At 34.6% G+C, this 16,209-nt stretch overlaps 1 protein-coding gene across 7 annotated transcripts in view; it reads right to left on the reverse strand.

Moving 5' to 3' along the window:
• ATP2C1 (ATPase secretory pathway Ca2+ transporting 1) overlaps nucleotides 1-16,209 on the reverse strand; it is a 182,851-nt gene that overhangs the window by 26,158 nt on the left and 140,484 nt on the right. For all 7 annotated transcript variants that reach the window (XR_006609236.1, XM_013061420.2, XM_013061421.2 and 4 more), the window contains 8 exons: nucleotides 11,348-11,398; nucleotides 10,274-10,440; nucleotides 8,710-8,778; nucleotides 7,896-8,012; nucleotides 6,898-7,045; nucleotides 6,057-6,152; nucleotides 4,806-4,947; nucleotides 2,648-2,775 (listed from right to left, as the gene is read on the reverse strand). Coding sequence is in view for 6 of the 7 variants with exons in the window: in XM_013061420.2 (XP_012916874.1) it covers nucleotides 2,648-2,775; nucleotides 4,806-4,947; nucleotides 6,057-6,152; nucleotides 6,898-7,045; nucleotides 7,896-8,012; nucleotides 8,710-8,778; nucleotides 10,274-10,440; nucleotides 11,348-11,398 (918 nt within the window). In the remaining variant the exon portion in view is untranslated. The remainder of the gene's footprint in view (nucleotides 1-2,647; nucleotides 2,776-4,805; nucleotides 4,948-6,056; nucleotides 6,153-6,897; nucleotides 7,046-7,895; nucleotides 8,013-8,709; nucleotides 8,779-10,273; nucleotides 10,441-11,347; nucleotides 11,399-16,209) is intronic.

Below are 16,209 nucleotides of genomic sequence, written 5' to 3' on the forward strand. Positions count from 1 at the left end.
TTAATTAAGGTTCTTGAATATGATATTGTTTGACACTAATTCTTTTCACTGAGAAACTATTTTGAGTATGGCCAATACTCATGCATGTCCTATATAAAAGAGATTAAAACTTAGTGATTTCAGAAAGACTACCAATATGAAATATGTACCTTGCATGGGTATAAAATATAAAAAATGTGTTTTAACGTTCTGAGTGTGGTTAGTGCTATTAAATAAAGCCTGTATCCTGAAGGGGGAGGATTTTAGGTTAACTGGTTTCACTTTGTTTCACGTCGAGGTCATGCTATGCTCAGTACAAATGTGAGAAAACATGTTAAGCCGTTTCTCTGCAGCTGGGAATTATCTACCTATGTGAATTATTTCAAGTTCCTTTCTTTTCTTCCCAGATATTTAATCACTTTGGGACCAAATAACTTCAGGAGGTAGTCTAACAGGGAAAAATCAAGTAAGTTAGTATTATTAAGGACTCTGCAAGTCCTAGGGCTAGGAAATGAGGCAAAAATTTTACATTTAGATACAAGCACATTTAAATTATCTATACTATACTAATTTGGGTGAGATATACTATGGAAGATATATATACAAATATATTCTAATTTGTTGTTACACTACAGAAAATTGAAACCTGGATATAGTACATTTGTACTGTACATTTCACTTCTTTTTAAATCACAGATTCTATGCACTATGAGTACTGCCTAATTTTGGTTATCTTCTACATCCATAAGATTTTAATGTTAACAGTTCCGACTGGAAAGTCATTAACTTATGAAAAGAAATCATTTTTTTTCTTTTGGTTCAAAAACCGAATGAAAGGATAGGCACATTTATTTCATATAAGTCATAGTCTGAACCTAAAATGGAAAGCAAAAGATTGATATGCATAATAACATATTTCAAATCTTTGTAACAGAGAAAAAAAAAATCATACAAAATTTAGGTATGAGACATCACGTCATTAAAGATGAAGTGACTAGACAATGATTTCTATGTTCTATCTAATGAGAAAAATGTACATGTGACTATTGAGCCTTAAAGGGTAAAGGAGAATGAATTTCAGACATCTTGGCTCCTAATACTTAACTGTTTCAATCACAAGGACTCAAAGAATAGATATTTTTCCTATCATTAATAACAGTATTTCAGTGCTAACACTGGCAGGTTAATATTGATAAAAACTAGCGAGTGGTTTACGCTGACAGTTTAAAAAATGAAGAATAATTACAAAATACAAAACTAATGAATTTCAAAAAGAATTAAACATGTAAGAATTTAAAACCCATTTCTGTGTCAGAGAGAAATGTTCAATAGGAAAATGGATTTCTAATTTTGAATTTCTGGTCCAAATTTGCCACCACGGAAAAAAAGAAAAAAATTACCTACACCTCACCAAGCTATTATAAAAACAGATGGCACTATAAGAGTAAATCCAGCTTTTTCTCTAGCGATGCCCAATGCAACCGAAGGAAGGCAGAGAACAAATGGTGCAAGTCTGAAGGAACAGGCTCAGGGTAGTGCTGCAATCTAAGCCAGAAAAGATGCAGATACTCAAAGAGCAAGGCCAGCACCAAGTCTTCCCGTATACCCTGGTTCATAAACCATCTCTCTGAATTTGGGGCTTTTAAAATTAAGTATAGCATTCTATACTTCCTAAGAAAAATGCTTAAAAATATACATAGAAAGACATTAAGAAAAATAAAATTCAATTGTTCAGGTGAGGTACCTGGAATTATATTTAGGGGATGACAAAATGATACTTGACAAAGTATATATTTATATTTAACTCAAAAAAAGAAGCATTAACATATTCATATAATCTATCATAAATTTCAGCCCAATCACCCTTAAATGCTTTTGATTCTATAACTAACTGTTAATTACAGACAAAGCTACTCTACCTAGAATGCCACTTGATGACCCTGTATTAATATTGCTAGACCACACTCATAACTTAAAAAAAAAAAAAAAGCAACCATTTACTAAGAAAAGCAAACATTTACTTCAAATTGCAGTATAGGCTTTTCAATCACAAAAAGAAAGAAAAGAACAGTGATCTGACAGTGGTCACATCCTGTGCAAAAAACTTGATACAAAAACAGTAACACAAGGTGTCTGAGCTGCTTACATTGCAGGAAAAAGGAAATACAGTAGCTGAAATACGGCATTCCTGGGAATCAACTTCTAAACCAATAGAATGCCTTTGAAATGATTTCATTTATCTGTATATTAGTAAGAAAGCCCCACCACCATAAATAGTACAATATTTAAAAATTAAAAAAAAATTTATATCTATCTAAGATAGATAGTGTATTTGTACTGTTAGACCTCTTTAAGTGCAGAAGGTGGTTCAGGTTTTGCCTTTTTTTTTTTTTTTTAATTAAATAACTGCCCATATGCTTTATAAAGTTCCACTCAATTGCAAAAGCCAATTTAAATCAAGAAATATGTTATCAAAGTTGCATAATTTCATTTGGGACTGCCAGCAGGTTAAAGTCTCAAATCAAGTCTTTAACATAACACTCATTTTTAGTCAATGAAAAGTTAAAAAGTTCTCAAATCTTCATTATCCTCTTGAACTTGCCCTTCTAAATGATCCTCAGACTGCAATTCCTAGTTTGCAAATAAAAGAATGCAATATGCATCATACTTCAAGAAAAGACGACGACGATGTCGAACTAACATGCTTCTGGATCTTTTCCCTGCTCCTCTCAACCTTCTTTATAATTTCCGCTACTATGCACACTGAGGAGGTGAGACCCACAAGAAACAGCAGATCTGCAAGAGAAAATAAGTTGCATTTTACAATTCTTTGAAACAGCTGCAAGGCTTAAATAGCTTTTCTAGCATTGTTAACAGAGCTTTTAAAATACTCTGCTTTACAACCATTCTAGGAGGTACATACAATCAGCCTCAGTTTAAAAACAGGAAAATCAGGGGCAACCCTCTCAGGTCCCCTCCCTCTTCAGGAGCTTTATACTATGGCTCAATAAACTTTGCTTTGCTACCCACCAAAAAAAAAAAAAAGGGAAGAAGAAGAGGAAAGTAAGGCTCAAAAATGACTTATCTGAAGCGATATAGCTAGGAAAGGCAGCAGCCAGAGAACTAGAACATAACCTTGTAATCATAGCCTTGTAACTATAATCATTAATGGCAACACAAATAAGTGGAGTTCTCTATTTAATAGATCACACAGCCTTTTCAATTTTAATTTGATTGAAAACTGCCTATCTAAAGATTATTTAGGAACTTCTATCCATTCCATTCAAGAGCCTAGAAGAACTTACCATTCATAGACCATGTCTTTGGGGCACCTGGGTGGGCTCAGTCAGTTAAGCATTCAATTCTTGGTTTCAGCTCAGGTCCTGATCTCATGGGTCATGAAATTGAGCCCCATATTGGGCTCCACACTCAATTGGAGTCAGCTTGGATATTCTCTCCCTTTGCCCCTTCCTTCACTTGTGTACATGCTCTCTCTCTCTCAAATAAATAAATAAAATCTTTTTTAAAGATTTAAAAATAAGGAAAAGTGAATTGGGGGAAATCGGACAGGGAGACAAACCATGAGAGACTCTGGAATCTATGAAATAAACTGAGGGTTTTGTGGGGGGAGGTTAGGTGAGCCTGGTGGTGGGTATTAAGGAGGGCACATACTGCACGGAGCACTGGCTGTAATACATAAACAATGACTCTTGGAACACTGAAAAAATAAAATTAAAAAAAAATTTTTTTAAAGAAATAAATTAAGATGATGTCTTACAATAGTATCCACACTATTCCATTCTTACTCATTGCTTGAAAAACTGCAGCTGTTTCCTTAAGACCCCACTTTTTAATATGAGGAACAAGTGTAAATATGAAATTAAACTATTTCAACCTTAAGGTAAATTGTAACTTATAGCATAAAATACAGTGAGGCTGCATACCTTATTTTCATAAATACCCCCAATTAACTTAAAAACACAAGAATTAAAAGTAGCATTATCACAAAACACATGAATCCTCACCCTTACACAGGAAAATTATTTTTAAACGTACTATATCATAATACATTTAATATATAGTATGTGAAAGAATAATGTCTACCTTCCATATAATCTTAATAAAATTTTCTGCTTTTAGGGTCAGGCTGTTATTTTGTAAAACAAGAATGCACAAATTAGCAAGTAAGAATAGTGAAATATTTGTTTACTGAAATTGTAACTTTTAAGAAGAGCAACCTGGTTTTCAGTAAGCCCAAATCTAGGTTTTTCTTCATGTAAGATTAAAAAGTTATAAACTACAATTGCTCTAAAACAACTTTTCATTTGCTGTAGTTCAGATTCAGCAACTACAATTTGACAACTGATAAGCAAGAAAAAAAAAAAAAAATCACAAAAAATTTTAAAGCCTAGAGTTAGGCAAGTGCCCTCCCCACAAACTTCTCCAAATGAAAAAACTAAACACAGTCCTGTTTGTTTGGTTTTTTTTAAAGATTTTGTTTATTTGACAGAGAGAGACATAAAGAGAGAGGAAACACAAGCAGGGGGAGTGGGAGAGGGAGAAGCAGGCTTCCGGCCAAGCAGGAAACCTAATGCGGGGGCTCGATCCCATGACCCTGCAATCATGACCTGAGCTGAATTGAAGGCAGATGCTTAATGACTGAGCTACCCAGGAGCCCAGAACACACTCCTTTTTCAAATCAATTCACTTTTTTATCTCACTTTTTAAAAAGTTTTTGAACAACAGTTTTTGCATTAGTTTTTACATTAGAAAATACAATAGTTCATATAAAAAATATAAATTATAATAAGATAACATTTCTTTACCCAGTATACTTAGGCTCTCGGTCTGAAAAACTTTCTGAAGTGGAGGAAAATAAATAACTAATAATTGTCCCATGATGGATCCAAGAACTGCGTAGCAAAACATTTTATTACTGCAGAGTCCAATCTCAAATACAGACTTGGTCTGTTGACAGAGCAAAGAGTTCAATTATTATTCCTTGGTCATTGAAACAGCTTCTTTATTATCACAGTCATCTCTAATTTTTAATAAACTGGACTGAACTAGGCGATGCCCTACAATCTCTTAATGGTTTGACTACTATTTTGGAATAATTCAGATAGCATAAAGGTACAATTTAAAGTACCTTCCCTATCAAGAAAGTTTTCTCTGCAAGAGGATGCTACAATAACATCAACAAGAGACCACAGAAAGAAAAGAAACTTACTAGCATTTCAAAACATTGGAAACTTCATTTGTATGATTATTTTGCTAAATCATTTCTATCCATTAAAGTACATAATCTAAAAGCCTTTCTTAATGAATAGATCTAGTTATGTGTGTAAATATTGTAGCTTCTTCAAAACTTAGTCTAAATTAATGACAATTCATTGTACTTGGAAAGTGCCAGCATGCCAAATGGTAACAGATACAACTGAGGATTTATAAGGAGCTCTAGAATTGAAATGAAGAGTCAGGCCTCAAAATAGAACTAGTTTTCAAGAACAATTATTCTCTGAAAAAGTACTCTAGTACTAGCCCACAGCCCATTGATTTTCTATCAAAACACTTCAATTAAGAAAAGGCGATCATACCTTAAGATACAACATGGGAAGAAAAGCAAATTTAAAATGTCCTAAGCTCTGACACACTGACAAATAATCAGAAAACATTAATATGCACAAAATTTTTCTTGTACTTCTAACAATACTTCCTCCTAAAATAAGACTAATACCATCTTAACAGAAGCCATGAGGTCTGTCCAATACTCTCGGATAATATTAACTTGAACCTATCTTAAAGCTACAGATAATAAGAAAATGGAAAGAAGAAAGACCAGGCGATTAAACTTGTGATTAACTTGGATTTTTCTGGTCATGGGTAAGGCTATCTGCCCAAATGCCCTATCTCCATTATGACACATTTGTAGGTACATGTTTATAGGGAAGATTGTATCTGGGGCTATAATCTGTGAAGACAAAATCAAGCAAAGCTAAAACCCCATAATCCTTGCCTATTTATAATCAGAGAGATTGTATTAATTGAATCAGTCAGCTAAGATCACCTAAGCATACCTGGGATCTAGAACTTAGTGCATTGAACATATCGAAAAACACAAAGCATGTGAAGGTCATTGTCGTGTCTCGAGGGGTTATCACATTGTCTCGTAGCTGTCAAGAGATTTTGATAAATGATTATCAGTAGATGAACTTAATGAACTAATACTGCAATCTTATAAAAGGTTAATATTTTCATTGCTTCAGAATAAAACAGCTTTAGTCTAAGACATAACAAATATAAGCGACCTAAATTTCCTATATGCATTTAAATAAATCACTAATGAATAGCTGTAATCTAAATAAACAATCTTCGGGACGCCTGGGTGGCTCAGTTGGTTAAGCAGCTGCCTTCAGCTCAGGTCATGATCCCAGCGTCCTGGGATCGAGTCCCACATCGGACTCTGCTTGGTGGGGAGCCTGCTTCTCCCTCTGCCTCTGCCTGCCACTCTGTCTGCTTGTGCTCACTCTCGCTCCTCTCTCTCTCTGACAAATAAATAAATAAAATCTTAAAATATATATATATATTTTTAAAAAATAAATAATCTTCTCACACACCATATATTGAATGTTAAAACAACTTTCTTTTCTGATGAAATAAAGCAGCAACAGACTCAGATTTTCTAATTTCTCCCCCAATATTATTTTTATTGTTCTGATACCTTTGCAGATTTAAACTACTCTAATAAATGAATCAGCAAATCTTTTACCCATAAAAACTGAAATTAAACTATTTTAAAATATTATTATTGTATTTTCCAAAGAGCTCTCCTAATTTTCTAAGCTTCTGTGTAACACACCAAAATAACTAAGTCATACAGAATGCATGCTATTAAAGCAGCTTATCCAGTGACTATACCTCCCGCCAGAAGACAAACAAAGTCCCACAAACAATGATTATTGATGAAACAAGTATTTTAAGTATCAGGTTTTTGGTCAAAATGCTGTCCTTCCAGTTGCGTGGAGGCTTACGAATGACATCTTTATCCACCGGCTCTACTCCAAGGCTTCAAAACAAATAGAAAAGTATATTACTTTAAAGTTTTAAGGTTTGGATTTGTTACTTTTACACTCTCATTAACCACAATTATCCAAGAAATTAAATGCTATTTTATGGAAACAAAATGCTGAATCCTAAAGAAAAGGTTGGCTATAACTACTCAGGTTTATTAAAAAATAACCATGGATTTTATCACTCTTTCCTCTTTTACTCCTATTTATTTGGCATAGTTTGATGGGAGACTCACACTCAATTTTCAAAAAATTGTCCAATTTCATTTACACACAAGTTTACTTATTTCAAATATGGCCTGAAATACTAAGCTACTGAGTAAACTCTGAAATACCTTTCATGCAAGGAGGTTTTGACTAGGATGATTTGTTATAACGGCCACTGACATGTATCACTCAATTACTTTTTCTGCTAGAAAGCAGAATCTATGGCCCATTACCGAAGAAAATACTTAGATCCTTCAATACTTTCCCAAAGTCTCTAAAATTGACAATAGAACCCAGGTAATAAAACTAAACTCAGGATTTCTCCATCACATCTCATTCTTAGAAACAAAAACTTATTTCTTGAGGACAAAGACTATTCTCAACTTAAGAATGGGCATCTAAACATCTATTCTATTCTCAACTTAAGAATGGGCATCTAATAAAAAAGCTCAGATCTGTGACACATGAACAAACACCCAAAGAGCGTAAATGATATATGCACAAATCACACAATTTATAACAAACATGTTGCTACATGAATGGATTTCCAGTGCCTATCCATGAATGAAATCTTAAAATTCATCAAGATATCACACCTTCTTTGTCTTTCTACTAGTTCATGCATAAAATACCTCTTACCTCTGAGCTGGAGGTCCATCCATAATTATATTGATCCATAAAATCTGCATGGCATTGAGAGGATTAGGAAAGTTCATTAATGTAGCCAATGAGATTAAAGTTAATGCTGCTATACTCCTGTCAGAAAAAAAAAAGTCATTCAAAAAAATCTGTCAGCATAGTATAATTCTTACTACTTTTACGATATCACTTCTTCAGCATTTGAAAAGATCATTTTACTACTGTGCTTTTAAAAAAAAATCTGTATTTCTGAGTATCCTATGCTTCATTTGTGTGCACATTTTGAAGCTAAGAGTTAAACTTTATAAATCCACAACATTTAAATAAAAGATTCCAAGATGTTTGGATAACAACAAACAGAAGAAGATTTTAAAATCTGAGTTCAGTATAGCTGTTATTCCATAACTGTTAACAGTTTCCACAATATTTTGGCAAATGTTTTTTGCTACAGAAAAGCCCTTCTACTTTTGAAAAAGACACCAAAGAAACACACTAATATCTTGGTTATTTTTACACTGACTCTAAGGCTATGGACATGCATATTTCTGATAGCCTGACACTCCTTCCTTAGTTATTTCTGAAGCTAGTAAATAATCCACAAACATTTTTATATTTTGATAATGATACAGACATCATCTCTCTATCATGCCATTTTAAATTTTAGGATAGAATTCATTTTCATTTGGAAAACTTACATAAGAACAATGCTCAGAACCAGAGCCCAGAAGCTTTTAAGCTTCTAATTCTGCTGGAATTCTATTTCTCATATTATTTACCTATAAGACCTATGGTGACAAACTTCTTACAAACTTACGTGCTCAGTTGGAATCTAACAAAATTTTTAATGTTATTATAAATCCCTTTACCCTCTTCAATTGCAGACCTGAAATTTAAAAAGAAATTAAGTAAGAAATACTATCACACAAAAACAAAGATCTACCTATAACACTGTAGAGCTAATGCTGAAAACAAATTTCCAACTGACATAACACATACATCACTAAAAGAATCTATTATTTTCTTCATATAATTAAGATTAGAAAAAAAATAAAGAAACATTAGTCTGGTATGGAATGAAAGTCAAGCCTGTGAAGCTCTATCTGAACTAATTTCATTACACTATATTAAAATTCTTATTCTTGAAGATATTTCAACATTAAAATCTTCCATTGTCTTTTTACATAAGAGATAATACTACACATTTATAATACTAAAATAATGATCTTATTTACCCCTCCAATTTTCTTTTTCTTAAAGGTACAAGATGCATGCATGTTTAGTGTTAAATTAACATATGTCAGGAATCAAATGGTAATAAGATACTTAAGAATCTAGAATTTAAGCTGTCTATTGCTCCCACACATAACCAGATATGTGCTGTAACAGAATTATATAGAGAATATGGTTTACAAAAATTCATTTAGTTCTGGTGCAGGCTCTTTACTCGGCAAGGAGTCTGCTTCTCCCTCTGCCTCTGCCCCTCCCTGCTGCTCATGCTCTCTCTCCTTCTCTCAAATAAATAAATAAAATCTTTTAAAAAATTAAAAATATAAATAAATTCTTACTTGGTTGAATCTAGGAAAATGTGTGATTTTTAAACAACTTTCCCTTCATTTTAAGATTTCTATACAATTCTAAGAATGGAAAGAAAAAAACTTATATGCCTACAAGACCAAGGCAGTTCTGAGTCCTGAGATCCCACATATTCCATTTTACGCCACCATGGGTTAATGAAGCATGCCAGGCATGTAATGAGCATGAGTCACTGAACTAAGGAAGATTCAGGTTATTTCTAATAACAGGATTCAAGTGACCCCTGCCCCACCAGAACATTGTACAACTGACATGACCAGGTATCAGAGAAGAATCTTAAATCAATTAGAAACAGTGGCTGAAGGAGACAAAGCTATTTAAATTTGTAGCTTACATCACTGACAGCATGGACAATTACAGATATAAGGAAATATGTATGGATGGAAACTTGGTTATTTTTACACTGACTCTAAGGCTATGGACATGCATATTTCTGATAGCCTGAATTTAACTAAATAAAGGCACCATGAGGGTTTACTGCTGTAAGACTCCTGTGGTGGTCCAAAAAAATGTGACATCTGGCTACACTCAGTAAATATTTCTTAAATGAATGACTCTGCCATTTATTATGTCTTTTCCATCCCATACAAATAATATTGTCCAAAACCACACAAAAGACCATAAATGAGATTATTTAATTCTAGTACAACAGTTTAGTTCATCCACTTCTGAACACCATAATACACTGACTATCCCAATTCTTTTCCAGTTGAACTGTCTGGAGATGGGGTACAGAAAAAGATGGGAAAAAATTCTGTGATATGCATTCAATGAACAAAACTTACATTATGGTTTGGAAATCATCATCCACAAGGATCATGTCTGCTGCCTCTTTGCAAACATCTGTGCCAGTCTGACCCATTGCAACTCCAATGTCTGCAGCCTTCAGAGCAACTGCATCATTGACTCCATCTCCCGTCATGGCTACAACTGACCCATTCTTTTGTAGAGACTGGAATGGGGAGAAAGGAGATTCTGTTAAGAATGTTACTTCCACAAAGATAAAAGGATAAGCAACTCCTATTTTTTTTTTCACATCATAAAGGAGAGAATATGGACCACTGAGTTTTTAACAAACTTCAACATATGGAGGTCTTAAGATAAAGCTTAGAAAAAGTTCCTATTAATATAGACTATTGTGTGTGAGAGCTATGTCTAAAGTCTGATCTAGAGTCAATTAAACCATGGCTCTCAGGGGCAATTTTGCTTTGTAGGGGACACATTACACAATGTCTGGAGATATTCTTTATTATGACTTTGGGAATGCCACCGGCATATAGAGGGTAGGAGTCAGGGATGCTGCTAAACATTCTACAATGCACAGGACAGCCCCTCAAAACAAAGAATCCAGTCCAAAAGGTCAATAGTTGTGAAGGTGGAGAAACTCTGAACTAATACAATGGAGGGCTATTCTGATTAAGAACTTATGCCCTTTAACTAATGGATACTACGTCAGTTGCTTTGTATATATTTAGCTGATTAATATAAATAACCATAACCTTTGAAATACTGTTCCCACTCATAACATTTCCTTTTCTTGCTGTATTTACTCAGTTTCTAGGCAATTACTGCTATTTACACTGGGATGATTTGGCTATGAACTCCTGTCAGAACATACATCTACACTGTTCAATTGTTTAAAGGTTGTGTTGCAGATATTTCATTAACGTTTTCTTCTACATCTTCCTTTATTAACTAAAGTATTAATGCTCCCATTTAAAGCTCTTAAAAAAATCTCTTTTGCTTCACAATACTTCTGACTGTAATGTTACATCAATATTCCTAGTAATGGAAGCATAACAAAAGACAAGAAGCATTCTGGAGACAGAGATAAAACAATGTGAATCTTAAAGACCCACCTTAATAATTTTCATCTTGTGCCTTGGACTAGCTCTGTAAAATACCGCAACCTGTTAAAATACAGGAGACACTAAAAATCTTCAACAATAAGAAATATCAGAATAACCCATGTACTTGTAACAATGATTTTTTTAAATTATCAATTTAAACTGTATTTACTTTGTAGAGATCAAGCTTAAGCAATATAACATGTCTCTTAAAATACTCATTTGACATGGTTATTTCAAACTTTACCAAAGGTACCACAGGAAATAGACAACCTAAACAAGTTACCCACTTTATGCCATAATGTTTAAGCTATGAAGAGAAAACAGGCTCATTCTTAAAATGTTTCGGAGACAGAGAAAGGAAAAATCTTGCATCTATTTCTTCATTACCCTGGCAAACAACAAAAATGGACTTTTCCCTTTCTTCTGTCTTCAGAAAAGATATAAAATAGCTGCTTCTCAAAGTCTGTAGAACCTTTTTATTGTTACTGTTTTTAAAGAGCGTTAAGTGTTGCTCCTTTTCTTGTATTCATGCTAATTCTTTAGATTCCCTTCCACTGTATCTTCAACAGTTTATATGATCTTATCTCTTCAAAACATGCATTTAATCCCTTTTTCTGATCTCATCTCCTGATCTCCTAATACCCCTTCATTGTGCCCCAAAGGAAGGCATCAACAATATTCCACGGTCTCTACTTTTCCACACTGCTCTAACCTCTTTTTTCATAAACCAAGGCCATCCCGACAGTCCTCTCACAGTACCATCAGGAGACACTAGACAGGGGTAGGTGTCTTTCATTCTCCTTTCTTTATTCATAAAAACCCTAGTTTTGAATGTCATGTAAGACTAGACTTCCCACTAAATGAGCATTCATTCACTGCTATAGGTCACTCCCCGACATTTCACAAAATTTTTTTCAGTTTTTTTTTTAAACAAATGCAATGTTGTATTAGTTTCATGGGTACAAAAGAGTGACTCAACAATTCTATACATTATGCAATGTTCACCATGATATGTGAATGTCACCAGACATTATATTAGTAACTATTTTCTTTATGCTGGACTTTTCATCCCTGTGACTTATTTAATTTCCTCCTCACTGTCACTCTTTCCAACAACACTTCCAACTCCTGGTGATTTTTAACATCTACATAATGTGTCATTCTCTTCCCTACTGTCCTAGAAAATTAGTTCATACTAAGTTTTCTCTACTCATACTTTCAATTTATCCCCATTTCCAACCTCAGTCTCAGCTGACCATCTTGCTTCCCACTTCAAAGAAAACAGAAGCAGAAGAGAACTTTCATAATTCCCACCATCCAAAACCTGTATCCAGACACAATCCTTGCCTTCTCTCCTTTTACTACGGATGAACTGAATATGCTCCTAGTGCAGGTCAAATATTCTACCTTCAGACCCATTTAAGATCATTGCTCCAGAAATTCTCCCGCCTCTTATATCAAAATCTTTTCCTCACCAATGCATCTTTACCATCAGTATATAACATGCCGTGATTTCTTCCATTTAAATAAAAACAAAACTAAAAACTTCCCTTCTCATTTCGGCTGCCAACCTATTTACCCCATTCTCTTTACAGCAAAACTCTGTACTTGCGGTCTCCCATCTCTCTTCTCATTCTTTCCTGAATCAATCCCAATCGGACCCTTGTCCCCACCACTGCCCTGAAACCCCTTTCAAGATTACCAAAGACCTCCCACATTGCTAACACCAATGGTCATTTCTCTTCTGACTTAACCTCTCAGCAGCACCCTAACATAGCTGGCAATTCCTTCCTCCTGAAACACTTTCTTCACTTGACTTCCGTGACACCCTATACTCTCTAGTCTTCCTCCCACTTTTCTGGCTGCTCTTCTTGTGCAGGTTCCCCCAAACCTCCCTAAAGTCTGAATGTTGGAATATTCCACAACTTAGTTCTCAAAATCCCCACTATAAGAGGTCTAAGAATCCCCTACTTCTCCCTAGGTGATCTCATCCAGCCTTAGAGATTTAGATTTTATTTATTACTATACATTTTTTGTCTCCCACCCCAATGCTCTTCTAAAATACAGACCAATGAAATGAATCCACCCATCTATTCCACATTTCATCTTGGCTGTCTCATCTAAGACTTAAAAATATCACAAATTGAACCCGTGTGATTTTCCAAAATACATACTCCTTCATATCCTCTGCTAATGGTTAAGTATACCCTCATAGTCACTCAGGCTCTAATTTTTTTTTTTTTTAAGATTTTATTTATTTATTTGACAGAGATCGCAAGTAGGCAGAGAGGCAGGCAGAGAGAGAGCAGAGAGCAGGCTCCCTACTGAGCAGAGAGCCCGATGTGGGGCTCGATCCCAGGACCTGAGATCATGACCTGAGCCGAAGGCAGAAGCTTTAACCCATTGAGCCACCCAGTCGCCCCTCAGGCTCTAAATTTTGGGGGTCAGTCCTTGATTCCTCCATTTCTCTCAGATGCCACAAGCAATTTAACGGCAAATCTTATTGGTTCGATCCTCAAATAAATCCAGAATTCAACCTCCTTCCTCTAAGCCCATTGCCAACACTCTAGGCCAACACCTGAACTGATTTCTTATTTCTGCCCTTGCCTCCTGCAGTCTCTTCTCAACATAGTGACTGTAATGAAACTTTTAAAACAGAAGTCAAATCACATCCATCCTCTGCTCAAAATGCTACAATGACTTCCTACCTCCCTCAGAATGAATGCCAAAGTCCATCACTATCTACCAAGGCCTTCAATGAAGTACATGCCCCTTCCTCACTAGTCACCTGAACTACACCTACACCAGCCTCCTCCTTGTTCCTGAAACGTGCCACGCACACTCGCCTCAAGGTCTTTAACCTCATGTTCCTTCAGTCTGGAGTGCTCTTTCCTCAGATATTATATGGGCTGCCAGGGAGGCCCTTCCTAGCCACGTTATCTAAAAATTTGAATCTACCTCTTCAGACATTCATCTGTCTCTTCTCTGCTTTTGCCGATGCTCATTAGCACTTATCTGACATAATGTATGTATTTACTTATCTTAGACTTGTAAGCTCCACTGAAGGCAAAGATTTTTATCCCATACCTCAGTCCTCCCTAATTACATATAAAATAAATTAATAAATCATTGAATGACTCTTAGTACCATCATGTAGACTGTTCTCAGGTTCCTTCCCAAGTTTAATAAAGGTATAAAAAAATGAGGATTTTTTTCTTAGGCAAAAGACTCAATTTAACTGGAATATCATATTATTACATATGCCTAGGTCCTCCAGGTACTATGAATCGTGTAATTCATATCTGGAGAATATATTTCCTTTCAAAAAATTTCAAAAATTCACTGAGACTCTTTCATCTATCTTTAACAAGGACTAAGCTACAAATGCAATGAAAATATACTATTTGTCTTCTAAGTAAAAAATTTTACATTACTGCAGAAATTGATCATGTAGCACATATTGCTGAAGTATAGGAGTGTTTGGCAAAGACTGTGGATTTTACAGAGTATTTAAATAAAAGGTTAATTACCAATACTCAGGTTGAACAGTAAAATTCTGCCTTTGTTCCACTGCAAATCATTTGAAACACTGCAAATTATTCCATTATAGCCACTGCGTTTTCACTGACAATGGCAATGAAGATGCCAATTGTTTGACTGAAAGAGTATTTCTCTTGGGCAGTAACATTAATCGGCATGCATCCAGTACACCTACCATTTGATACAAGATTTTAGTGTTTCAAAGCTTCAGTGGCAGCTCAAAAACTAGAGCAGTAGTTTTTTTTGCATGTGATACAGAGCAAAATTTGTTCTTAAAGCACCAAAAGAGCAGGTCCATCTTTTTAGTGACTAAAAACACTAAATGTAGTGACACAAAATTATGGCCTAAAGAAATGAGATCTAAACAAAACAAACAAACAAACAAAAAAACCAGAAAGAACTGAAGATTGAGCTACATCACTCTATCACAGAGATTGGATTAAACTTGGGGGTAAATGAATTTCCTCTGTTCATAATCTTTTCACCTTTATCATCTGTTTCTCTACCTGGAAAAAAATAATATATTGATTAAAGATAAAAGCACACAATAAAATCTCTGTAATTTGGGAGTAAGAGGGGAAAGGATAGAATGAAGACAGGAAGGTAAAAGGACAGTGAAAAAAGAAGTAGAACTTTGTCAGAAAAGGAGAGTGTTTAGGGGAAAATATGGGAAAAAAAGATGAAAATCATCAAAAAGAGAGAGGAAAATCTATGTATTTTTCTTTTCTCATGCCTTCTTTTTCAGTGTCATATTTGTGGTTGGCACTCAGAGTTCTGATAGACAATGGTATTAGGGAAGGAAGTTATAAAAAGAAGAAAGCAGGAAAATATTAAAGGAGAAGTTAATGAAAAACATTCCTGGCATTAAAATAACCTGCTAGAGTTTCCTCAACCTTCCAGGAAAGATAAAAAGATACCTAATGCACTGAAGAGGGGAAAAAAAAACCCAAACAGGTGATTGAAAAAAAATATTTACAACCTACCAAAAATTAAACAGCACACAGATTGCGATTAAATTACAGAGATTTGGTTAATAGGTTTGGTAGAAATACAACTGGAATGTGCTATGGTGAGTGCTGTGAAGTGTGTAAACCTGGCGATTCACAGACTTGTACTCCTGGGGCTAATAATACATTATATGTTAAAAAAAAAAAAAAAAAAAAAGAAAAGAAAAGAAAAAGAATTACAATTGGAGGTACTACTATTTAAAAAAAAACACAAAGAAGGAAACAGAATGTCCACTTTTATCACTGGGAAATATAGGACACACTCGAAGAATTCATCAAAAACAATGAGAATACCCAGACGGACTTGATAAATCATTAAGCAAA

The sequence above is a fragment of the Mustela putorius genome, unplaced genomic scaffold (assembly GCF_011764305.1).
Source record: "Mustela putorius furo isolate JIRA1106 unplaced genomic scaffold, ASM1176430v1.1 tig00003834_pilon_pilon_pilon, whole genome shotgun sequence".
NCBI lineage: Eukaryota > Metazoa > Chordata > Mammalia > Carnivora > Mustelidae > Mustela > Mustela putorius.